The 26,306-nt window shown below is 38.2% G+C and overlaps 1 protein-coding gene across 12 annotated transcripts in view; it reads right to left on the bottom strand.

Annotated features, from left to right (window-relative positions):
* The window catches only part of LOC103144451 (sodium bicarbonate cotransporter 3), a 48,425-nt gene extending 25,736 nt beyond the window's left edge, over positions 1–22,689 (bottom strand). For 5 of the 12 annotated variants that reach the window (XR_001663264.1, XM_007561449.2, XM_007561444.2 and 2 more), the window contains exons 1-7: positions 22,546–22,689; positions 10,332–10,413; positions 8,677–8,826; positions 6,303–6,441; positions 5,082–5,242; positions 4,116–4,304; positions 2,141–2,524 (exon numbers count right to left, since the gene is read on the bottom strand). Coding sequence is in view for 11 of the 12 variants with exons in the window: in XM_007561449.2 (XP_007561511.1) it covers positions 2,141–2,524; positions 4,116–4,304; positions 5,082–5,242; positions 6,303–6,441; positions 8,677–8,826; positions 10,332–10,413; positions 22,546–22,587 (1,147 nt within the window). In the remaining variant the exon portion in view is untranslated. Of the gene's footprint in view, positions 1–2,140; positions 2,525–3,691; positions 3,853–4,115; positions 4,305–5,081; positions 5,243–6,302; positions 6,442–8,676; positions 8,827–10,331; positions 10,414–16,611; positions 17,034–22,545 lie in introns of those variants that run through there. The other 7 variants (XM_007561450.2, XM_007561451.2, XM_007561448.2 and 4 more) reach the window with 6 other exon arrangements.
* Between the last annotated feature and the right edge of the window lie 3,617 nt (positions 22,690–26,306).

Genomic DNA, 26,306 nt, shown 5'->3' with positions numbered 1-26,306 from the left:
TATATATATATATATATATATATATGTGTGTGTGTGTGTGTGTGTGTGTGTGTTTGTGTGTGTGTATAAATATATGTCTGTATGTTTGTGTCAGCAGTATTTGTACGCAAACATAAATGTATGTATATGTGTACTATGTATGTGTATGTGGGTACATATGCATATAGAGGTTTATCTTTGTATTTATGTGTGTCTGTATGTGCATGTACACATACAGGTACATGTAATTGCTTTAGTTAAACTACAGAGTGAGTGTTAAAAAGCATGTCTTTTTTTCTCACTCGTATTTGAATATGTCAGGTTTTTTTCTTTGGTTACAGAAAACTATAAGCGTTGTGCTTCCTTGCGTTTTACTTGTCATGGTGAAATGTAGTATATTATTTAGTAATAACTGGGAAGCTTGGTATCATTTGCATGTTCCAAAAAAACAACAACAACAAAAAAACAATTAGCAGTCAGGTGCACGAGAACAACCTGGTTTAATTTGTTTCTATTTCTAATCATTCATCTTGTTTTCTTCTTTCTTGCACATGCATATGTGGGTGTCTTAAGTAACAGAACAAATTTGTTACAAGCCAAATTCTGTCAGACTCGTCATACTAAAGTGAAAACATCAGATTAATTTGTTTTTTCTGAGGTAGAATTGTTTGGGTGGGACTCTTTTCACACATCTTTTCTTTTTTTTTTTTTAGCTTTTGACAACTAAATTTCATGTGTATGTGAGGCAAGTGAGTTGTCATGTGAAGCACCCAGTGGTTGTGCTTTTCTGGTTCCAGAGCACTTACTTTTTTTTGTAAACACATACTGATAAGGGCCTTTCCAAATTGCCCCTAGGTGTGTGTGTGCATGGTTGTTTGTCCTGTGTTGCCCTGCGACAGACTGGCGACCTGTCCAGGGTGTACCCCGCCTCTCGCCCGGAACGTGAGCTGGAGATAGGCACCAGCACCCCTCCCGACCCCACTGAGGGACAAGGGTGACAGAAAATGGATGGATGGATGGACATACTGATAAGAAAGGCCTAGTCTCCTTTCTCTGGTTTGTGTGAATTACCGAAGGGGAACGGTGGTGACGTCAATCTTTCGCTCAGATGTGTAAAAAGAGGAAATGTGTCTGCTGCATAAGCAGCTGCAGCCTAACACAGGTTTCACTTTTCTGATGCTTGTCAGCCTTAAGAATAATAGGTCAACTTTTAAAAATTGCACCAAAAACAAAAAAAGGACAAATTACAGCTGAATTTTTGTAGATACTTTCTATTCAAAAGGCACAATAGCATTTTTGTGGTGTAAATAACAGCAGAATGCAATGTATTGGAGAAAAGTATTTTTCTCATCTCTGTGAGGAAAACAAAGTTCAACTTCACTCTTGACATTTTATTTATCAATGTAAAGGGCCTAAGTTTATTAAGAACAAATAACAAGATGAAGAAAATGTTTGTTGCGGTGTTGGACCACAACTCCTCAAAATACACAAATGTTATTTTTAGCCATATTTCCAAACATAGGTATATATATTAACTACTTTTTCCGCCAGTGTTTCATTCAAATTGTTCTTTTGTCTATTGCTTTTGAAAATAAAACCTTCTTCTGAGATTCTCCTCAGATACTAAACAGTGGTTAAAAACAAACCGGAAAAAAAAAACAAAAAAAACATTCCAATGTCACTGCTGAGAAACCTTATCTGGAATGCTTCGAGTACTATCCAGTGAGGTTAGCTGAATGTAAAAATAAAAGCACAGGGAAGAATCCAGCATCGGGAAAAGAGGAGCGAAACACAGCCATGCAGCTGCATTGAGGAGAGAGTGAAGGAAAGGGTGGCCAAGAACATGATAATGAGAAAATGCATAGAGGTGTTTGAATGGGTAAAGCAAAGCAAGTTTAGGAAGGTTCTAACGTGTCCAACTAAATAGCTTATTGGAACAGACATAAAAGGAGGTAAACGGATTAATGGTGCCAAAATAAAAGAAAAACATTAAACTTTTTGGAACACATCCAGTGTCTTAGAAAGGCAGCCTTGCAGTGGGTTGTTGATGAAATGGTCACAGGGTTGGAAGATAAAAAACAGGGAAACAGGGCTTTCATGCTAGTGCTAGTGTTCTCTGTTCAAGCTGTGACTCACACTGGCAGGCTACACAGATATTTGCCTTCTAAGGGCAGCAGCTCGTGGTTCTGGGATGCCGAGGACGTTCGCCGGGTGAGCTGTGGAGACACTGCGTCCTCCTCCGCAGAATTTGCCGGCTCATCGTCCTCGGGAGGAGATACAACCACCTCCGGTATGCCTTGAGGGCCGGGGCCTGTGCAACGGGTTTGTGACGGGCTTAGATGGGAGCGGCGAAACGATAAAGGGGTGTTTTGTGGGGTGCTGTGGGGAGAGGGGCCCGGAGACAGCCCAGTGTTGGAGGAGGAGGAGGGCAGGAGGTGGCTGAGCAGAACGGAGACTCTCGACTCTCGTCTCTGGGACAGGCTGGAGAGGGAGGAGGCCAGTCCTGGCTTGTGGAGAGAGAGCCGTGAGGAGGACAAGCCCTCTCCTAACAGAGGAGACAATGGCAAAAAAAGGGAGAGGAGAAGGAAAATATAGAAGGAGGGTAAGGAGAGGATAACGGAATAAGGGATGGAACAGAGAGGGCAACAATATGAAGTTGATGTACAATACACAGATGGCACCCCAAGGAAACAAAGTGAGAAAGGATGCAAAGCAAGAGCATCGCAAAAAGGTGCAGCTGGAAAGTGTTGTGCTTGCATAACGTGAGCTAAAAGCATAGATGTGTGGAGCAAGCTGTAAGGATGAATCAGAGGGATGCTGGAGGGTCTGCAAGGAAAAACGTTACTTTAAACTGTGAACCAGAGATGCACCGAGACACTTTTCTGATAGATAGGCTGGTCAGCCGAAAATTAAAACATCTGCTATTTTACTAATAGATGAACACACCATACTTAAGCTCTGCCAGGTCAAAGATTAACAACAATACTCTTTGGTGTGAATGCCATCACTGAGTAAAGAAGATTTAGGGGAAACATAAACTATCAGTGGTCTAATATATCTCTTCAGTTCCTGCCTTTAACACACGAGATATGTCACGCTGAATTCCACCTAGGCCTGACACGATACTGGACTTCAGTCCTGGATAGTTTTATCAGAAGTATTGGAATAGAGCAGAGTCGAAAAGGATAACTGAACGCAGCCAGTTCGAGTTGTTTGAGTGAAAGTAATAGAGGTTGTCTGTTCATCGCCCTTCAAAGTGAGCTATATTAAATATCAGCGAGGTCTTTAGAAGTAAGGTCAGAGGCGATGTAGGAAGCTATTTCAAAGAAATGAGGCTGCAGGAGAGAGTTAAACTTTCAGCAGATAACAGGAAGGCTGCACTGAATTGAACTGAACTGAATTGACATTTTTTATCCTTTTGAGCTATCCTCTGAGAAAAACAAATGGAGATTACAGCACTAATCAGCTACAACCCGTATTGGTAGGCATCTTAATCAGCTGAAAAAATTCTGATCGGTGCATCTCTACTTTTAATGAACCAATCAAGCACTGTGACTGAATAAAGCCAACACCTCTAGTTTTAAGGCTAGCATGCTGCAGAGGATGAGCTAACAAGATGTCTGTGCACAGCAAGCAAACAAGAGCTCTGCCACAACAATGCATGTCCATTTGGTCACACACCTTTCACTTTGCAACAAATGCCATCACCAACCTTTCAAATTTCCAGTGTAATGACATGAAATGCAAGTCGAGTGAAAACCACAGGCAGAGAAGTGAAGAATGTGACATCTCATTCAATATTGAAATCTCAAGCTTCTTAACCAACATGTTACAACATGTACACCATAGGCACGGTCGTGCGTAGGGCATCGTCACTGGAATGACACTTTGAGGAGAAAAATCAGGAATTAATTCAAACCCCAAAGACAGGCCAGCCATACGGGTTAGCACAATTTTTAGCACCCAAATTTCTCTTCCAGTCAGGGGACTAACAGTTTTCTCTAAATTTTACTCACTTTGACCATCCACCTCCTATGCTGGCAGTGAGGGATTTGAACAGTGGACTTTTAAGCACAGTTCCCCAGTGGTTGAATAGATGGAAGAGCAAGAAATGTGAGTGCGCTGTAGGACCTCACCGTTTCTTTCAAGCAAGAGTGGGTCAGAATGTTTCTTGCCTATGTCAGCAATGGAGCGCACCAGAGGGATGCGATTGCTGAGCTTCCGCTCATTCTGATGGTGGTGCTTCTTCAGCATTGCTTCCCGGACCTTGGCGCGCAAATCCTCCTTCAACTGCCCAGATGCCACCATGCTGTCTATGACCATGTCTGGAACGCACAAAGACAGTTATATAAAGCTAAACACGCAGGGTTACACAATCCAAACATGACAGTTCTGGTGAAAACTTTCCATTCACCCATGAGCTTAAATGTCATTTTATTTTGGGCTTATTTATTTATTTCAGCTGTTGGGTTTGTGTCGTGGAATGATCACCTGCCAAACAAAAAATGGGTACACAAAATTAAAATTGTTTAGTATTTTCCACAATCTGCACAAGGTCAAAATAATAAAAACAGGCTCAAATACATACACACAAACTTCTGGCATAATTCTGACTAGAGCCATTTCTGCACTCAGTCGAGCAAAACAAATCTTATTTAGGACTGCCTGACCTTTTCAAAAAAATAACATATAATTTACAACAGGGAATATGCTGTCATTGTAAAAGAACCGCCAAGCAGAGTTTAAATTAACTCTACCAATTATATAGCCACCTATAAGAAGATGGCTTAAAGTTCCTGCTGAGATTAGCCCACAAACATGCTAATTACAAAAAGCATCTGGTCGAGGGCCGTCTTCCAATGGACGATCTGGTCCATTATTAGTAGGACTACATATATTTATTTCTATCTGAATGCAAAACGTGAGGCCTTTGTGGATTAAAAACATCAAAAATAAATTCAAATTCATTCAATTATTGTTTTTGAAATTCCCCCTGAAGTTGTCCCTCAAGTAAAACAGTAAGCACGGTAAATTAATATGAACTTTATGACCATGATGGATAAATATTAAATCTGAGAGATTCCAGTGAGTTGTGTTTGTACCTGCAATTTCCTCAATACTGTTGGCCCTCATATCCAGCATGACGGTGCCATTCAGTATGCAGCTGCGTAGTTCAAATAAGCTGTGTAGTGATAACGTGGCCACATAGGGCTTACTCCACCGCTCGCCGCCGTCTTCCACATCCTCTTCAAACTTCAGCCATCTGACGCACACAGAAAGAATGTTTCACGTGAAGTAGCAAAAAAGGGCTGCGCTTAAAAACCTCCTTGTTAGCCTTTCAACCATCAAATTAAAAAAAACTGCAGTGTTCTCGTCACAGCCGACTGCATTTTACTGCTTTGACAAATTTCATCCGACAGAGCACGCAGTCTAACAGAAGCAGTGCAAGCTGGATGACTCATACTCCCAAATCTGTGACTAATTGAACATGTTTCTGTTAGAAAACAATCTGTGGGATACCAGGCATCTAAAATCACTAATCCCACTTCCAACTCTAAAAGGTTTGGAAAAGCAAACCCGTGAAAACATTAAAATCGGAAGTTGAGCCCGAGTTTTGCAGATAAATATACCCTGAAAATCAAATTTCAGTTAGGGAAGGGCACTTATTGTATCGTTTATCATTAATTGTTATCAACTTCTAATCATTACAAGATTTATTTATTTATTGTTGATTTATTGTCACATTAATTTCCATTTAATGATGTTTAAAATCCCCCAAAACTATATTGTTGGGATTGTTAGTTTTACTATTTTCTCCAGTGTTTGTTCAATGAGAATAAATATCAATAGATTTTAAAATATGATTGAATGCAGTTAAGTGATACAAATCACATCACATGACTGGTGTTGTAAGGAAGCATATTATATGAATGCAGCCATAGCCATACAGTCACCCAAAACTGAAGGAATAAATTGTTATTGTCTCTTTTATCAAATGTCATTCTTACACCACAAAACATTGTGATACAAATTTAAGTCCACAATGCCCAGCCCTTGGTTCAGTCATTAAATGCCTAAAAGCTAAAAACATACAGAAGTGAACTGAACTAAAAAATATGGTTCGCAATGACTTAGATATGAAAATAGAGACCGTTATTATTAATCATTATGAATAATAACATTTTAACTGAACCACATTAATTTAAAGAGAAGTCATCACTAACATTTGCTCATAAAACCAACATGTAATTAGACAACTATAGAAGATCTTTATTTGTTTTCATGTTTTATCAACTTGTTCATGTTTTCATTGTTATTCTAACCTGGCGGTCTCTCTCCACTCGGTCGCGCCACCGTGTCTAAAGGACAGCTCATCCAGCTCGGTGAAGAGGTCATGGGGGATGTGCTCGAGGTCATCGTCCTCTGTTCCTAAGATGAACTGTACCCTCTGTGAAGGTGTGTCTGAACACAGAGAAATTACAATAGTTTAACAGCATATTCATTAAGACTAGAATTAATGAAATGTCAAGACATTTATTCAATATAAAACACAGCTCATTTAAATTTGTTCTATGAAAGCGGTTTTTAATTTCTTATGTCTGCTCTATCAGAACAAAACATTTGCCGATGTCCGCAGGTCACATCATGTACTGATACTGGCGTTAATCAGCTTCATTCATTCATTCATTCATTCATTCATTCATTCAGCTTCACAGGGTGTCGTTTTTAATGAATTCCCAATCTACTGCTGCAAAACATTTCCCCTGACTTTCTTATCCTCATTGAATAAATCACAAATAAAAAATCTCCACCTTATGAACTCATAGGTTAGCCAGAGACTTTTAAAATCACTACTACTGTTTTGGGTGGACCTTGCCAAATGCAACTTCTTCACTCTTTGGCGAACTTCGTCTGCATTCTCAGCTGCCTTGTGCTTTCTTTCTTTTTTTTTTCCTTTTACATTTTTCACATCTATTTCAGCCATGGAAATGAATCTAAGTAATGTGAGCTACAATCCTGAACACAGTAAAAAAAATGAAGTCATAAAATCACAATATAAGCACTGCAAGTCTGCAGTTGGAAACACATTATGCAGAAGACAGAACAGCATCTCCAGTGATCTGTGTCTCATTAAATCGTCTACACACACATACACACACACACACACACACACACACACACAGTACTACACAACCTTATTTGGTGAACAGGTTGCCACAGGGGTTTAAAGTCAAAAATACAGGAAAACACACACTTGTATTGCCAGCTTGATGTCATTCCCAGATCAAACTTCCAACTTTAGAGGTAAAGAAAAAGTGCACAGAAGTATTTGTACTGACCAAACACATCAACATCTCTCAGAAGTCACCTATGGTGCTATTTGGAGAAAGTACAACTTTTTTTTTTTTTCTTCAAATGATATACATAATGATTTTAGACTTAAAATTAAGGCTATAAAAAATAAACTTTCAGAACATCACAACTAGTTGGTAACTGAAAGTAATCAGTGTGTTAAGAAAACAATTTCAAAAACAGCATAAAACCTTTAACATTAATTTTATTAAACGTAATACTCCCCACTTTTATGTGTGGCAACATTCCAGAGCTGATCTAGAACCAGACGGAAAACACGAGTGGATGTACTCAAATACCAAGATTGTTTTTTTTAAGCATATCTTCAGTGTTAAGCTTTTATTTGTTGCTTTTTATATCTTGCAGCTCTGACGGCGCAGCTACTTTCCATACAAGGTGCTTGCACACATCACTTAAAATGTCACGACCTGTCAGACGCTGCTTCACAGTGGCCTTTAAAGCTTTTTAGCAATGAACGCAGAACTGAAAGATGACGAGCACAGAAAGCAGAGAAATATATTGCATTGCAGTATGAGAGAGAGCAGCACATCCCATCCCTTGGTTTATATATTGCACACATATTATTCCTTCTAGGCACTGTAGAAATCTGTGGCTGCTACCCTGCTCAAGCAGATTATAACAAATGAAACTCACTGTAACGCAATAAAATGCCAAACTAAGGCTCTGTCCAATTGAAACTTCCCTTTTCTACAATGTTTGGGATTTACTTGATGCATTTTTGTACGTGATTGCCGTAAACCTTAGTGGACAACGTAAACAACTATTAGCTGTTTTTTTTTCCCCCCATGCATCTGGCCTAATCTAATCCCAAGCAGTAAGCTTTAGGCAGGTCTCAGGATGCATTTCGAGTAGCCGCTTGTGATCGGATTTTACTTTCCCTGACCCTGCTGTGTAATCACCTTCAGCTTGGACAGTCAGCTGTAAACTACACAAATAAGAAATCGTACGCTCTGCACATTGCAATTACGTTCTCAACAATAATACGTACTCAGCAATTGATAATGCAGTAATTGTAAATTAGAAAAAAAAATTTAAAAGTACCAGTAAATGGAAAAGAAAAAAATAAAAAAGAATAATGAATTCTTCAAACAAATCTTGATTTATATACACAACATTTTAAGTTGATCAGGTGTTGATTTACTAGTTTGTGACAGAAAAGGATCCATTAATAAACTAATCTGGGAGACCTAGAGTTTTTTTTTATGACAGAAATTAAAAGAGTGACAGTAGAAAGTCAAACAGGAATATAACCTTTTGCAAAAAGAAAGTGCAATGAGTTATTTACTTTTGACATATTGTACTTAAATAAAAACAGAGTCGAACCATAACTGGGGGACTCTCTTCCATCTTCCTTTCCTTCCTCACAGTCTCTGTCCTTCTTCTTTCGGTGATGTCTGCGTTCTCTGTGGCGGTGCCGCCGTTTGCTCCCTCTTCCAAATGGAACGTGGACCCCTACGTACACAGCTCTGTGACCTGGGAAAGAAAGGAAACTTTATTTAATAAATGACGCAAAAGCAACTTTGTTTTAGACTGTCTCAATTGCCAAGCATGCCATGTACTTTGACTTCCCATCTATCTCAAGAGCAAAATATATATTTTTTTGTCATAGTAAGCAAATAAAAGCATAAAAAGATAAACCAAATTCTTAGTTTAATTCTTTCTTAGAGGAAACAACTATAATAACAATATTAACATTTCAAATTGAGTACATCAACTTTGTTTTCACAAGCGTATAAACCTCAAACTCTTAGATAACGGGTAAAAATAGTTTTGGCTTCAAGAACTGACATTAGAATCAAGAACACAACACTGTCGAGAAGACAGAAGGAATCTCTTTCCATTTTGTTGGAAAGCTTAAGTTAATCTACTTGACGAAAACCAGAGTACAACATTTAACTTTTGCTCTTCTTAGTTTTTTTTTCCCCTCTGCGTTTTGTCTGCTTCTCATCATTATTGTTACTCCCACAAAGGAACCGCGTTCCGAAATAAACTGGCCTATTTTCACCCAACATACTCTGCCGATACCCATTTTTAACGGATGAGTCATTTCTCTTTGATTTGAGGGGAAACTCAGGAGAAATGACACCAAGATGCAGCATGTAGGAAAAAAAACTCAGAGGAAATGTGAAGAATATGGATAAAGTGAACCATGAGAAACAGCAATGGAAGGGGGAAGAGGTAGACTCGAAAACCAAGGTAATAACAGATTTAATTATTTTCCACAGTAAATATGTGGCCTCTGATGAAAATTTATTTTACAGGATTAGCTAAGGCTTGACGCAGAAGAAATTTAATTAAAAGAGTGCCAGAAAATGAGCGATATTTTGAGGGAGTAAAATAATACTTCAAATCATAAATGACACCACGTGTGTTAAAAAAAAACAGCCTTTTGTAACTGGGTGTGCACTCTTAACATTCACCATTACGTAATGAGTACAAACAAAGGTTCTTACTTCGCTGTTAATGAAATAATGACAGAAATGTGCGGTTTGTATACCACAAAGTGATGTCAACAGGAAATTAGAGCCATTAGAGTTTCCATGCAGATACAGACACATTACTGATGATTCCATTCTTTCCACTGCTTATTGGTTTTCAAGACTCTTGAGAGCAATGAGGCTTAAACTCATCAGCTGTTTTCTGCTGATTTGATTTTAATGCAGTTAAACGGTGTCTGTTACATTTTTATATATGAAACTTCATAGGAAATTATCAAATGGTTTTCTTTTCATTTTCCCTACAAAAAAAATCAACAACAGTTATATAATACAAAAATAAAGCTATTTTTTTTATCTGCCATAAACATCACAATTACTACAAAAATATATATCCATTAGCATCACCCAGGGTAAGGTTAGGTGCGAACCTTTGGACTTTTTTCCTCAAAGGACCAAATATTTCGATTTATTGCTGAACAAAAGAAAAAAAAAAAAACAACTGTTAGTAAACTACGTTGAGCTGAAAGGCTTTGTACTTACTTTCCAAATCTTCTGTCTCATAGTTTGAAAGAGTGGTGAAGCTGGTCTTCCCGTGGTCAACCAACGCCTCTTCATCTAGACCCTGGCAACAAAGTAAAGAGTCACGTAATCAATAGTATGACACTTTCTGTTGTCAAATTCTGTTTATTAAACATTTAAACAGAATTATAAAGTATGTCTTGCATATTGTAAGTCTTTTTAGAAGGAAAAAATATATATATTTTTAATAGTTTTGTTGAGCAGGCAAACAGGACAATAAATTAGGTATTTCAGTTTAGTACATTCAAGAATCAGTGTTCATTTATACTGAATGTAATCCTTTCAATTACAGTCAAATGTTATACAGAAGCTGACATGCTGTTTTGAAATTTGACGAGACCTTGGTAATAAGTATTATGCAGCAAGCTCTCTTACACATTAACTAAGTGTAAGAGTGTTACACTTAGCTAATATGTTATGGGTTATGAGGGTTTATCTATGGGTAATGTTCCACAAACAAATTAGTCTGTATTGATAAAATTGTACTTATTTTTAATGACTCGTGCCATAAAGGTTATGTTTCATAGCAACTCCAATAGGTTAACTACAGCAATTAGAAAGAGAAACACCTTTTTTTCAGAATATGCAGTCCAATATCACTATTATGAAAACATGAATAGAGACATAGAGCCCCCAGTGATACATAGCAGCAAATATACATACCCCCTGGCAATCAATATTAAATCAAAGCATCCAGATATAATTAATACAGTACTTGAATACACACATAAACACCAAAAATATGCATTTTGCAAAATTAAAAGCATTAAAAAAAGAAACACACAGGAACAGAGACATAAGTCTATTCCTTCCTTAACACATACCAAACCTGATGCACATCCAAAGACTCCACAGATTCTTTTCCCTATGTGAGTGAATATTTCAGACTGAATGAAAAAATGCAGAAAATGTGTCTCTAAAAAAGAAAGACAGAACTGCAGTACAACAAAAATCAAAAGAAAAATGCTTCTCCTTTTAAAGACAAAATGGAAAATGCAAAGACAATAAACCCAAAAAAGAGCCTTGAATCTACAATGGAACACTTGTGTGTGCGGCATGTTGCAATATCACACTTACATACCAGACTTGGACCCAACAGAAATCCTGCTAGGGGATGCTAAACAAAGGTTTGCAAAAAATACATGCGTCTGTATCCACTGAATTTTTAGACCAGCTGGGGGAAATTCCAAACCTAATATCAGCTCATTGGAACGTGACCTATTTTTGTTAGATGTACGTTTACTGGTTTTCAGTACCATAAAGGTGGACATGCTGGACACACTGTAATAGGATCGGCTTGTTTACATATTCGGTGTGTTTCCACTAAATGTGACGCCGCAAGAGGAAAATGTTATTATAGACAAACACTGTAATAGGGCGCATAAATACCCAAAGGCTGTGCTGCAGTTGCCAGGTTTATACTACTTCATGGTCTACTTTCCTATTTCACTTGAAGTTCACATATAATTCTACATAATACATAATTCTGGATAGGCACCACCTGTCGACATCAATTTTCAAGCCTTGCCATTAGATTTAGGTCTCCACTTTGACAAGGCAATACTAACACATTGAAAATAATTTAATTGTAATCCTGGTATGATTCTGGCACCACCATGTTTACTGTGTGTTTCTTGTGTTTTCCTTTTCACATTTTAGATAAAGTTTGGTTGAATCTGACCGGAAAGCCTTCTTCCACATGTTTGTTTCTTCCTCTTAGCTTGTGAAACACTAAAATAAAACTTCCAATTAGAAACAAAGAATCACCGTGGCATTTTATTTGAGTTAACACAGAATTTGGTGTACACTTTATGTTTAATTTTAGCAGAAATCACATAAGCCCATGTTTACAGGCAAGGCATTTAGCTTGTGTGAAACTACTTCTGACGAAATAGCTGCGACTTTACCACTGTGCTTCTTGAAACACTCATCCAGAAAATCTGTGTTTTACAGCAGCTATTTGTCAGGAATCAAGAATCACTGTTTACGTGCACGTCGTCTCATGGCAGCTTTGCAAGCTATAAGCACTTGTTAGAGTGCGTGTTGCCCTCAACCCCACGTTTCTTGGAACAATCCGAGAACACGTGATGAAACCTGTCACATAGCTTTGTCAAAAATAAACCCCGGTCTATCTGCCGCAGTCCCTGAGGCAAAAGGTTGAGGACAGTGAGATCGCTTCTGTTTTCCTCGACCACAGCTGTGGCTTTGAGGGCCTAAATGGCTAACGTCACTGGGGGAGGCAAGTAGGAGGCAGGAACTGCCAACTGAGTAAGAAAAGCCAGCATGTACGCAGGACTGTAGACAGAGCATAGACGTGTGGAACTGCAGCATGAAATAGTCTGGCCTTTTGTTAACAATTGAGTGCATTCATAGAATATATACTTATTTTTTATCTTACTGGTGATTTTGGTTCCATAACATAATCGGTATACTGTATAAAAAGCAATGCCACCTGTTTTCCTACAGACAAATATTAAATCAGACAAAACTTCAGCTAGGATTGAGAAATTTACTTTTATTTGCTGAATGTGGGATTTTAATCTTTAACTTTCCTCTAAATCAGAAATGTAGACATACCAAGATTAATATGACTTTTAATAATTTGAAAGATAAAATATCAAGACGAACGTAAAGAAGCTAGACTTGAGTTTGAAATTGCACTTTGGAACATAACGCCATTTTAGTCCCACCACTAATAAATATTTTTATATTTCACAAACCCATCAATGTAATACCAACAAAATCATGAAAATAGATCAATCTACTTCAGTTTTAGAAGGCAAACAACATGAATTTGGCCTTTCATGCTGCCGTTTCATTTTAGTGGAAAGGTCTGTTCAAAAGCCCCACTCAATAATTAATAAGTTCGCTAATAAAAACAGACTGCTATAATGTGTGCTTCAGAAGTCAGGATAGGCAATACATGGTGTGCAAATAAAAGCAAAACATATTTAATCTATTAACTTTTTCCACACTATATGCCCAAACAGTAGATGGCTAATCCTGCTGTTACAGTGGATGAGGATTTTGTCAGCTTATGGGCTCAAACAACCAATGTGTAAGGCTTTAGACATAAAGTATTTACAGATCACATGATCATTAAACGGTAAACAGGAGTCGATTACTTGTCAGGAAAGAAAAAAAACAATTCATAAAACACTACAACAGATAAAGGAAAACGGGGGCAGCATTATGATCATACTAATTGGTCTACATTATGCTTACATTCCTTAGCAAACTAAGCATAAAAATCTATGTTCAAAATGTGACTATAAGTTATACAAACATAGAGAAAATTGATGGTACCCTTCTATTAATGATGAAAAATCCCACTTGATCACTGAAATAACTTGAAGGAACAGGACAAGTACTGAAAATTAACCAATTAAAAATGCATTTAATTTGCAATTGTCTTTACAACGTTAACACTGAGTCAAATCTATGAACAATACAACAACCAACAAACTGCATTGTTCTTTTAGAAGATAGAACAGCGCAGCACAAAATAAGAGCAGCTAGACGAGCCAGAATGTAGTCACGGTTTTATTTATATTCCATTTAGAGGCACTGACCCTCCTTAATCAAACAGGTGTGAAAAGGACCACTGGGCTTGGAACATCAGCCGGCAACCAGATGTTGCCATTGAGGGTTGCCTCATAGAAAATAACAGAGCTGTATTTTCGACGTCCCTCTGAAGCCACCTGTGTGCAGCCTCAATGGTCTGGCCCAGACTGCTGTGCTAAAGTTTGTAACAGTAAGATTAGAGAAATAAGGATGACTTGTTTGGAAGTGGTACTAAGAGAAAGACCCTTGATTCCCATAGGACTAAGGATGCACCAGTAGTTTTCTTTGAATTATCTCGAGGTTTAGTTAATTTAGTCTGATTCTGTCCTAATTCAAAGCCTCTCACTTGCTCCAGCATTTTCAAATGTTTTAGTCTTCAACAGCTGGTTTGCCGTAAAACCCAGCTGTGGTCAAGACATCACTTTCCTCGAATATTGCAGCCCCACTCTGTGAGGTTCTGGAACTTTAATTTGCATTTTTACAGTGTGCGCTGGGATGTTTTCAAGCACTAACAGGTTCAGCCTGGAGGAAAGTTATTGAAGCCAGATAGTGCAGCGTAATACCACTATAGTAAAAGCATTATGTGGTGAACAACTATGATAGAAACAAGAATGCAAAGAATTTACATACTGTGATTAAAACGAGCACCATTTAAATTTCACACCTAAAGAAGCAAGACCAGTGTTGAGCAAATTAGCTATAAAAATGAACTTTTTCTAAGAGCCAGGTTGCTAACGTGTTTGTATGAGCAGAGAAATATTCACATAGCTGCCAAGCAAGCAGTGAAATGAGCAACTAGCCACACAACATGCCAACACGACCGATTCCCTCTTTGCCAGCCTTGCAGTAACTGGGAACTGATCCAATCAACAGGGAGTATTGTAACAGATGTGCTGCATAGTGGGAGAGACCAGTCTTTTAAAATTTCAGTCAAAGCTCAAATGGCTGCCAAATGCACTATTTTCTTTGCAAATGAGAATAATTGCAATTATTTGAAGCCAATGATGTCAAATTAAAAGATTGTGTCTGAAAAGTAGATACAGATAAATGACTAAAAGTGAAATACATTGGTTAACAATGATATTATAGCCAGGGTAAGCATTTTTAGTGCTAATTATTACCATAGCATGTTTGAATAGAGATGCACCAAGGCTGTGACAAAAAAAACAGATGATTTTTAGCTTGACCGGCCATGACCAACCATCAACCTATAGAAAAAAAAAATGCACCAGATCTAAGTGCAGGACAACATGAAAAAAAAAGGTATTTACCCTCCTACATATTTCACTTTTTTGCATTTGGTTTCACTTACGTGGTTCCCATCATAACACCAATTTTAATAGAAAGATAACAAAAGTATAAACAAAAAACTGTTTTAATGACCCAATTATATGACAATATGGGATGCCACAATCCAAAACTATCAAGCTATGTGACTCCAGTGATCCACATTGAGACCCAATATCCAGAAAGGGAGTTAACCTGGAACAGTGGTGACCTTTCCAGCAGTAGCCAGCTAACCAAAATTATTGCAGGATACATTACCGACATATCCAGAAGGTCACAAGAGAACTCAAAAGAACATCTAAAGTACTACATGCCTCACTGGCCTCATTAAGGCCACCGATCGTGAGGAAAAGTCTAAGCAAAAAGGGCTGAGGATGAGGAAAAGGACGAGTTTGGGGGGGTTATTACTTTCTTGAATGGGTCATATTGTTTTGAACAACATTTTCCTTAATAAATGAAATCATTGTTATATTTTCACTCAGGTCTGTTTGATGACCCAACACATTACATGTGAAAAAAGCAAGAACAGCTTTACAAAAAGGCAAATATTTTTGCACAGTTCAGTTTCTCCCAAACCCAAGGATCTGATGGTATTCAGGAGGTTTTGTTAAAATGCCACAAACACAAAGATAGAACTTATAAGGTAGCTATGCATTGCTGATTAGCCCCTAAATGATTTAACTCCTATAGAGACCCATCACCTTTGAGTGTGACACAAACACATTCACACTAGCCTCCACTACATAACGTCTCCAGAGATCTGTGGTTTAATTATCTGATTGAAGAGCTGGGGTTACTTCATGTCAGCAATTTTGAATGGGGAAAAAGAGTCTCTGTATTTACCTCTCTCTGTATTTAAATAGGATCTTTCCTTTAAGCCCAATGTTCCAATTTTGAGCTTATCAGTTTTTAATTGTTCAGTTATTCTTCCCTCAGTTAATGGACATCATTGCTACAGATAGCAAGCTTCGTGTTTTGATTCCGTTACCTTGACAGACCCATTTTCTCGCAGCTTTTTTTTTTTTCTTCCCCCTGCTTCCTTCCCAGTTTGCTTGTCCCGTTCCTTCAAGCAGCCATAATTGTCTCTGATAGCTTTTTCTCGTTCGTGTTGCTTTGGACCAATAAAGGGGCACATAAAAAAAAAAAAAAAAAAACATTCAGTTTCAAGAGCTATCACCTCTTCTTTCCCCACATAATATTTTCTTTCATTCTGGTCAAATGTAGTAACCACAGAGCCCCCATTCATTAGCACATAACAGAAGACGACCACAAGCCGACAAATCAATACAAACGCACAAGCGGTACAGCGCACCTAGAGCCTGTGGATTCTTCTCCAAGTGCAGAGCACGGATGCTGAGGACACAACACAAATATTGAGGAGGAGACGTACCGTGAGCACATGTTCCTCTTTGCTCTGCTCATCCATTTAGACCAAAACATCCGCAAAGCAGGAGCAGGAGAGGCGTAACACAGTTCCTTCTCTATGGCGGTTGTGTGCGCTGTATGAGGGACGCCTGTGAGCCGAGCGTGAACAGCGACACTGTCAACCTCGTCTGTTCTCTCTTCCTCTGCTCATCTCTTTATACAAAAGGAAGGCGAGCTGCTTCAGAACACACAGTGCTGTGCTATGCTCTACCCCGTCAACCCTGCTCCATGCACGGCAGCCAATCCCACCATGCCTCCATGAATATTTCATTCACCCAGCCAACAGCTTATAAACACACACACACGCACGCGCGCACGCTATCGGACGAAGGGCACACATTCACATTTGGAGGACATACAAGTCCTTAGCCGCTGAGGTATTCAGGTCATAAATGAAGAGTCGCCCCCCCAACAAAGATAAATAGAAACAGGCATACGTGTGGGGTCGGTGTTCCCTGCAGTCTGCAGTGAATTGAAAAAGGACAGATTGCTGTGAATTCATGAGACTCCAAATGTCTTCGTTCTTATGACTTTGACTTATACAATCCCAGCCAAGGCATCAAGGTTAGGTGTGTCTTTCAACAAGTTCTAATAATCTAAAGAACCGCTGTCTACCTGCTTCCTGTATGCAACAAAGATTCCCACATGAGTGGGTCATAAGAGCATTTTTCTAAAATAGGAGCAACTAGTTCATTTTTGCTATTTTGATGTTGATCTCTAGCCACAGGAACACTGAACACATCATCTAGAGGCAGACACACTTAATGCCAGCACAGCATTCTCAAGGGTAGACGTGAAACCAATCCTAAATCGAAATGATTTAGGGTTGTTATAATTTTAAAATAAATTCAACAGAAAGAGTGACATCTAATGGTGGATTAGATACAGTAGGTGCATCCTAGTTTCCATTAGAATATGTATTCTCTGAAATATTTTATTTGCTGTTTGAAAGGTTTTATCTTAGGAAGTAGATTGCAAAAACAAAAATCTAAAAAAAATGTAAATAGGTCAGTCATGTCAGAATTATAGTGTGTTTTTCTACCTTTATACATTTCTAATAATAAGTTTAAGAGAAGTATTAATTTAAACCTAGGATTTGGCTCTATAAAATGTAATTAAAAATACAAGAAAACTAAGACACCTTCACATTTATTCCTCCTAAAAATGCCTAAAAACAAATCCCACAACATCAGTTGTATCTCATCAGAATATCATTACTCTGCACTTTAAAGGGGGTCAGTCCTGTTTAAACCTCAAACATTTAGTCTAGTGTATTTTGAGCTTTTGAAGAAAGACTGAATGGCAATCTCATTCAGTTTTCCGGAGAATGCAGCAGCCTATAAATCTAATAAGGAACTCAAAGGATTCTCAGAAGAATTTGAAACCAGCCATTTTACTGAGTGGAAAAAAAAAAGTGCACAAGTGGAGGACATTCAAAACAAATGCCAACATGTCAAGTTTGGGCCTTCAAAGCAAGTTCACCCTAAAAACAGACTGCAATATGCTAAAAGGTACAAGAAGACAAAGTCTCCAAAACCCCACAAAACCCATTGAAGCCCGAATTTATTTCCCACAGTAAAACATCAATCAGATTTTGATACAATGTGAACTTTGATGAAGTCACTGTGGCACATTTTCAACTTCAAGCCACTCCGCTGTAGTTTCTTTCTGCGCTTGGAGCCACTATGCTAATGCTGATGACTCAGTTGGACCGAATCATGTTACAGTCACGGCATAAAGAAAGCGCACCTTCTACAAAACCAAGGGTTTTAATGTATGATCGGTCACGACTACCTGTAGCTGTCGGACAAACTAACACCTTACAAGTGTTTGAGTTGGGCGTTCAAGCAAGATGCCGAGTCATTTGTCTGCAATACGATCCCAGATCATCACGCCATCATTACTGTGCTGAACATCTGGTGTGAGGGGTCCGTGCTGATATTTCACCAAATGAGGTACTGTGTTATGAGGTGTAAAAGACTCCCACATCACTTTGAACTCTAAACTATTGCAACAGTGGAAAAAAACACAATCCGCATTTCTTCCAGAGAGCATAGGCTGTGTCTGGTTGCAAACAAAGAATATTTGTTCAGTTTTGCACAGGGGTGACTCGATGACATGTTGAAAGAAGAAAGAAAGGAAGGAAGGAAGGAAAGAAGTAAAACATGAATGAAGGAAAGAAGAACGCAAAAAATTTGATAATGTGATAGGGAAAAGGCTGATCAATTTCACACAAAATTATTGGATTTATTGTTTCCAAAGAAATCCTGATGTATTGCCTCCACGACCGATGGATCTACATGTATTATATTTACTAACACCTCCACTAATCATGTAGAACAAGCCTGTGTAATGGCCTTCGTCCTACTGCTAAACTCATACAACGATATGACGCAAAGGAAAAACTCCCCCAGACTAATTGGTATGCAGCACATGCAACCTCTTTGTACTTTATGCAGGTTTTTGTTCTTTGAGTGTGCCTAGTTTCAGAAAGGAGAGAGTGATTAAACCTGTTAGATCTACTATAGGTCAAATAATTTCAACCCATATTTTAATGATACAATAAAAAATGAAAAAAGTGAAATTGCGATCGACCTACGTAGGTGAATTTCCTTAGCTGCTGCTTCCACAAGAGGTGTGCTGCTGGGCACCTCGAGGTCATTAAGTCCATCACAAACTTTTCTGTCTGTATGCGAAAGTATTTCTAGATTCAAACATAAGACCATTCCATAAGACCATAAGACATAAGACCATTTGTCCAACAGCTGAAGGGGGGGCTTCAATTGGATCATGCAACAGGACAGCGATCTTAACCGTGGCAGCAAATCAGGATGTGTAATAAAAAAAGAAAAGAATCAAGCAGCTGTGACAAACCAAAGTCCAGACATCACTTTCTTGTCTGGACTTTGATAAAGTTGTGCATAAACAATCACGTACAACTCTAAATAAGCTAGTGTACGCTGGTATATAGATATTTATTTGTTTATAAAAAAATAAAAAAAAAGAGGGACAAAATTGATCGGCAGCGCTGTGCAAGACAGATATGATCACAAAAAGGATGAGTATGCAGAGTCTTTGTAGATAAAGTTATTGATTTATGGATGGAACTTTTGTGTTTTGCTGGTTGTTTTTGAATGTGCAATGACACAATCTATAGCGTCATATTTGGTCATCTGAGACTGAATACTGTGATGCCCTGAAACACAGACACACACACACACACACACACACACACGCGCGCGCGCACACACACACACACACACACACACACACAGGAGAAACTAAATCTTACATCCTGAACAAATTGATTTCTTTACTCCACAGAACTTCAACATGTTTGCACAGTAAAACAAGCTGTAGAGTGCGTGATGTCTGAACAAGACCTCAAAGGTACAATCTGATTGTAAAAATTGTTTTAGTTGGACTCTTGTCACCTTTGGGCTTGGAAAAATACAAACAGAAAAAAAAAATGCTTGAAATCTGGAAAAAAACCCAGAGGATTTCCTAAAATTCTACTTACTTTAAAAAATTTACTTTCCAGTACTTTTGAATAAGTACGTAATGTTTATTTTTAAGAAGAAAATAAATTGAGGAAAGCCATCGCAAATATTTTAGTAGTATCATTAGGGACGCAACTAACAATTATAGTAAAATATTTTATTAAACAATAAATTGATTGATTAAACTTATTCCAAAGTTTAATCAATCAGTTTAAGAAACCAACACATTTTACAGATTTTTTCATTTAAACAGTTTTCATTTACGCTTATTTTATCCAATATTGAGAATACATTAAAATATTCAAATAAACAAACAATTCATTTTTAAATAAGAAAGTAAATATTTCATTGCTTAAAAGCCAACCACATAGCATTCTGTTAGTGTATATGCTTGATAATTTGTAGGACACTGTTACAAAACAGTATCCCAATGCCTGGACATCCCATCAGAGCATTAAAAGTGTGTGGCGCAACTGCTAACCTATAAAGCCACGAGAATCTACCTAATCAGACAGGTGGTGCAAGGGAGACAATAAACAAAGAAGCAGCCAAGCGGCGCATGGTAACTCTAGAGGTGCTCCAGAGATCCACCGCTTAGTGAACGTGTCAACAAGATAACTATGAGTTGGCCACTCCACAAATCTGATCCTTATGGAAGACTGGGACAAGAGAAGCTTGTTGTTGAAAGAAAAAGTAATGAGAAGTCCTGCTTGAAGTTTGTCACAAGCCATAGGGGTCACAGAAAACATGTGGAAGAAGGTCCTCTGATCAAACCACAATATACAATATATTTCTAGAATCCAAAACACAATGTGGCAGAAAACTAACATATCATTCTGAACACACTGTCCTCCCAATGAAACATGAGAGGACAAAGCATCATGCTTTGTGTTTAGCAAGGAGAATTGTAGTCATTACATGTTCGTTCTTTACATTCAACAACACATCATTAGTGTTGATGTGTTGTTGGTCACATAGTTGAACTATTGCTTTATCAATAGTCTTGATAAACCAGATTATTGGTTCATCTAAAAAGAAATAATTATTTGATCCTTCGAACATACATTTGAGAACGCCAGATCTACAAAACTGACTGTGTATTGTCATTTTATATCCCGTGTTAAACAGCCTGGTCAAAACTGAACAGGATTTAAAATATCATAACAGCTTATTAGCTTTGAAGCATATTTGTCAAGCCAAGGGCTAAAAATTACATTTTAAAAGACTCCTCTTTATTGCCTCAAAACAAAAACCCCGGTCAGAAAGAAAACCATAAAATAACAATGCCCCCCTATTTGAAACCATATTCATGGTTTTTAAAATATGCATCTGAATGCTCCATTGAAAGATGAACAATTGTATATTCTTGGGGATTTAAATGTGAAAGTCTTGGACATTGATTAATTACTTTCTGTGGGGGTCAGCTCTGGCGTAAGAGGTGCCCACTGCAATAATGCCACCCCTTGACTTTCCGGGAATCCACGCACGTGTATGAATACAGTAAGCAAACACATGCAGAAGAGTAGTGGGCTACCTTACACCACCACTGATGTCACGCTGTGCTCTTTAAACTTAGCTCTCCAGCAAGCTTCTTTTTTCTGGTCTTCTTAACACTCAGTGGTCCGACGCTTATAAGCCTCTCTGTGGCAGTGACACCCAGCAGACAGGATGTGGTTCTCTATTCCCCGCACACAAGTCACTGAAAACTTCACTGTAAGGCATGTGGAAAGGCTCATGCTTTTCCGTTTCGTTAATTTGGCCACTTATCTTTCACAGTAAGATCACCAGCAGTGGGTTATTTAAAGAATATGGTAAAACTGCCATGCAGAGGAGGCTGTAGTTGTGAAATGTGCCTCTACACTACCTTTCTTTTCTGAGGCTCACTCAGCTGTAGAGCCTAATGGGACACATGACGTAAAGTAACGTAGCGTGTGAGCGGAAAATGCTTAAAGCGGTTAACTGCTAATCAGTCATTTACTAACAGACTTACCGCAGGCGTACCAGACTACTACTGTTTTCATGTCCTTAAAGTGTCTACAGCAAAGCTAATGTTCAGATTTACAGGGAGGAAATATTTTACGAAAACTACTAAAGGGTATGGACGTTGTTAACGTATCATAACGAGCAAGATCTTCGGTTTAGTAACAACCCTCTGAAAAAAGACATAAAGCGCAAAGGGGAACATATTTGTTATCTTTGTTAAAATGTAGCTTTTTAAAAAGTGTAAAAAATAACCTTTACCATTAAGGAGAAGTATGAAAAGGAAAACCGGCTAACAATAGAAGTGACCGGATGATTATCAAGCATCCCTTTGACTTGTGCTGTTGCTTGGCAAACACAGACAAAGAGCCGAGCACGTACAATAAGCTTACATTAAAACGTCTTTTCCGGGTACTCACCCTGCTAAGGAGTGGGTTCATTTGTTCTCTGGATTCGTCCATGGCTCCTGTTGTCAGTTTTTCAGCTCCACATCTGTCTGCAGTCACCGGTTGAAGAGCTGTAAAAGGCCGGCTGACACTTCGGCTGAGGGCAGGCACTGCATTCTCCCAACGACAGAAACACGCCTCTAACATGGTTGACAATGAGATAGCCAGTTAGCGTTCAGGACCCTGTTGTCATGACCAATCAGCGTCGAGAACGTAATAATAGGGCGGGATGTAATTGTCTGTTGCCTGAAAAATGTTCCAAGCGGGATTTTTGTATGCGTGTGTGCATGGAGGTGATGTTTTTTTTTTCATTTTTTTCATTTTTGCTCTTGCTACCTTGCTTGTGTAGGGACGACTGATAAAACAGGAACACACAATTAAAATTACAAGCACATAATTGGGTTCAATTGAGTTAAGCTAGAGCAGTTCACAAAAAGTAAAACAAGTCCATTAGGTTCCAATTAGAGGTGCATCCCAGGAAATCAGTGTATAATAGTTAATTTAATTCAAAACGTAAAACTCACATAAAAATGTGATTATTTATACACAGCGACATGTTTTAGGTGGATTTTTCTGATAACTTTGATTATACTTTAATTTAATGTAAATCTGAATTTAGTATATCAGCCATCAAGACATTTTGGAGCACACATTATTTCCCTCTCCTGACAAACTTAATGGATATGGACATTGCTTGGAACCTGCTCACGCTACAAAAAATACCAATATCTGCTTTAATGAACAAAATATCACTCAAGCAGAGCCTCTTGGCCTCATAGAGAAGATTTGGTGTATTGTCAATACAAAGATAGGACACACCAGAGCTAACAATGCAGCTATTAAAGCAACATGAGCTTGTTGTGTTTACGCATTTATTTGGACTAAAGGAGTCTTGAGCAAATAGTGAGTGCATTTAAGGTACAGTATGAACACAATTTAATTAATCTGACATTTCTTCAATAAAAGTAATTTTTAATTGTCCTACATATTAGAAAAATATTAATTTTAATTTGCATTCTCTCTAAGCCATTATTGTCAAAATCAAAAAGGTAAGATGTTATTGCTCACTTAAACATTTTACTCTGATTGTAAGTGAAGTTTTGAAGATATTCCAAATAGTTGAAATTCACCTGCATCCAGTCCAAAATCAATTTATATCAAGCTTATTTTATATTATTAATACTTTATTTAACCAGAAGGAGTCTAATTTACAAGAGCATGCATGGCCTAGATGTCATGACTTAAAAAAAGACATTCAAATTAAAATCGCACAATAAGAGCAGCATTACAAACATACAAAGTCACTGAAAATTCAAAGAATGCAACTAAAAATCATTAGCAAAATCAGCAATCAAAACATTGAAGTTCAGATGGTTGAGCATTCGCCATGTTTAAAAGTTATTTAAACGCTGAGATGAGTTCAATTTTGGAGGCAACTCAAATAGTTTGTACAGACCATTTGTATAGCCTAATTGTTTATGCAGTAACTCAGCATAAGTAAGCTCTTAGCACGGTGATAAAAACAGAAGAAATGTTTCAAGTTCTTGGTGGGAAATGTAAAATGGTAGATATCATTATTTAGCTATACAACGTATAGTATTATTTTGTAGCTTTATAGTTTGCAACCCATTTTAGACGAGACCAAATGCAGTGAAGAGACATCTCTTAGTGCTAGACGGTATACCAATAGTAATTTTCCCTCCGGTATGAATTTTTGATATACAGTCATCAGTGACGTGCGGTCAGGGGAGGCAGGTGAGGCAGAGCCTCACCTGTCATCATGGAAAAATAATATATAATAATAAAATCATTTATATTTCTCTTTTATCCTTGTGGTTCTCTTGCCTCATGGCAGGGGGCGCTCATGATCCCAGATATTGTGACTCCACAACTGCAGAGTAAGACACAGTATTGATGTCTATGAGCTAGCCATGGAGCTAGCCATACAGTAAATAAGTAAAGTACAGCGATATATTTGTTTTCTCCTCTCTTCCGACGTAAACAGTTTTCTAAAGTGGATTTTCAATTGAAGCAGGAGATAATAACTAAAGGAAGACCAACACCGGAGCTGAAAGTTTTGCTACGAGACAGTTTGATGATTCTCAGACGGAGTAGAAAAGACATGCCGAGGATAGACTTGGCTTTGGATGAACGGATATTTTTGTGCAGAATTAGCGGTGCATGGATTTCATTGATAAGTAAAGGTAAGACAGCAATAAGATATTTTTGTTTAGTTTTTTATTGAAATGTGCGTTTTGTGGGCTACAGTTTATGTCTAAATAATTCAGTAAAGTAGAAGCAGTAGCTAATCTACCACAGCAATTATTTATTAATAAAACATTAAGCCTAAATCGCACTACAACAACAGACTAAATGTTCTGTTCTGTGTGCAAAATTCTTGAATGTTTTTTGGTGTTAAATCCTAAAACATGAAGTGGTATTGTAGTCAGTTGTTATGGCAACGAGTGTGCATAGCTTGGCGAATACAGATCACTTTGCTGTGGATCATAGCACGAAATTAATACCTACATTTCTAAGTTTCACTGAGTTAACGCGGCTATGGATGGCATGTAAAAGATTAGTCTTTTTACCCCCCAGCGTTGTATGCATGCGCGAAATTTGCGTAGGTCCAATAACATGCATGGTGTCTAAGTCATAAGTCAGTGCCTCACCAGTAATGAACCTCACCGCACGTCACTGACAGTCATACCGCCAGCCTGGTATAAACTAGCCCCTTGTCCTATAATTTATTTGCTCCTTGATTCGTTATTAGGAGTTCCCATACTTCGACTCCTTCCTAGAGGCGTGGACTGCTAACGTTTGTCTAAACGTTATGCACCAGTTCGATGCTAAGACCTCTTTAACAACCGTCCCCCACCGTGATGAGAGAAGCGCCGATCCGAACAAGGCGTATGCTCATGTCATTTCAATATTTAGAGACGTCAGCAAGACGGACTGAACGGCTTTGCTCACTTCCTCCGCTGTTCTTGCTAAAACTACAGACAGACTACAATTTTAAAACAGCGCAGAAAATCGACGTCATCGTTCACAATTTCTTCTGTTCACTGGTTGGCCCGTAAAAAAATCGACCGGAGACAACCCGTGTCAATTATAGAAATCCCAGTCTGCGCTGGAACAGAGGATTTCTTTTCCAACGGAATTGCACAGGAAAACAATGGCCAGGCTACCACATGGCGGCATAGCGGAGAAAACGGTTTTATCGCTTCAGCATGCAGAAAAAAAATATAATATTGTTTGCCGCTAGAAGTGCCAGAGAGCCCTGAGTGGAATAGCGGCACCGCCAAAAGTCAAACAAAGTTGAACGTAGCCAGGTAGCATAACAGTCTTTTGGCTAACAGCTAGACGTGAGTTGGTCTGAATAACAGAAAACATATGGCGGATAAAGAAAGTGAGACAGGAGATATCAAAGAAAACCGTGTGCCGAAGATAGAAGCTTTTGTCTGTAGTTAGGAAGTTTTTTTTGTTTTTAAAAAATTTGGCACACGGCATATGACGGGAATAGCAAACGGTGGAACGACATTACGGATATTGTCTCACTACAGACAGTCTATAAAGAGCTTCAGAGCAACGATTTAAACTCTGAATTCAAGGGATGTCTTATCAGGGCGAAAATAGTTAAGCCAATTGCTTAATTCGTGAATAACGTTCATAATGTTTGTCTATTTACCAAGATGTTTACATCGATATTCTTACTGTTAGTTTTAATGTGGATT

Source organism: Poecilia formosa, unplaced genomic scaffold, assembly GCF_000485575.1.
Source record: "Poecilia formosa unplaced genomic scaffold, Poecilia_formosa-5.1.2 Scaffold127, whole genome shotgun sequence".
NCBI classification, from domain to species: domain Eukaryota; kingdom Metazoa; phylum Chordata; class Actinopteri; order Cyprinodontiformes; family Poeciliidae; genus Poecilia; species Poecilia formosa.
The sequence above is the reverse complement of the archived record's forward strand: the minus strand, read 5'-3'. Positions and strand labels throughout refer to the sequence as shown.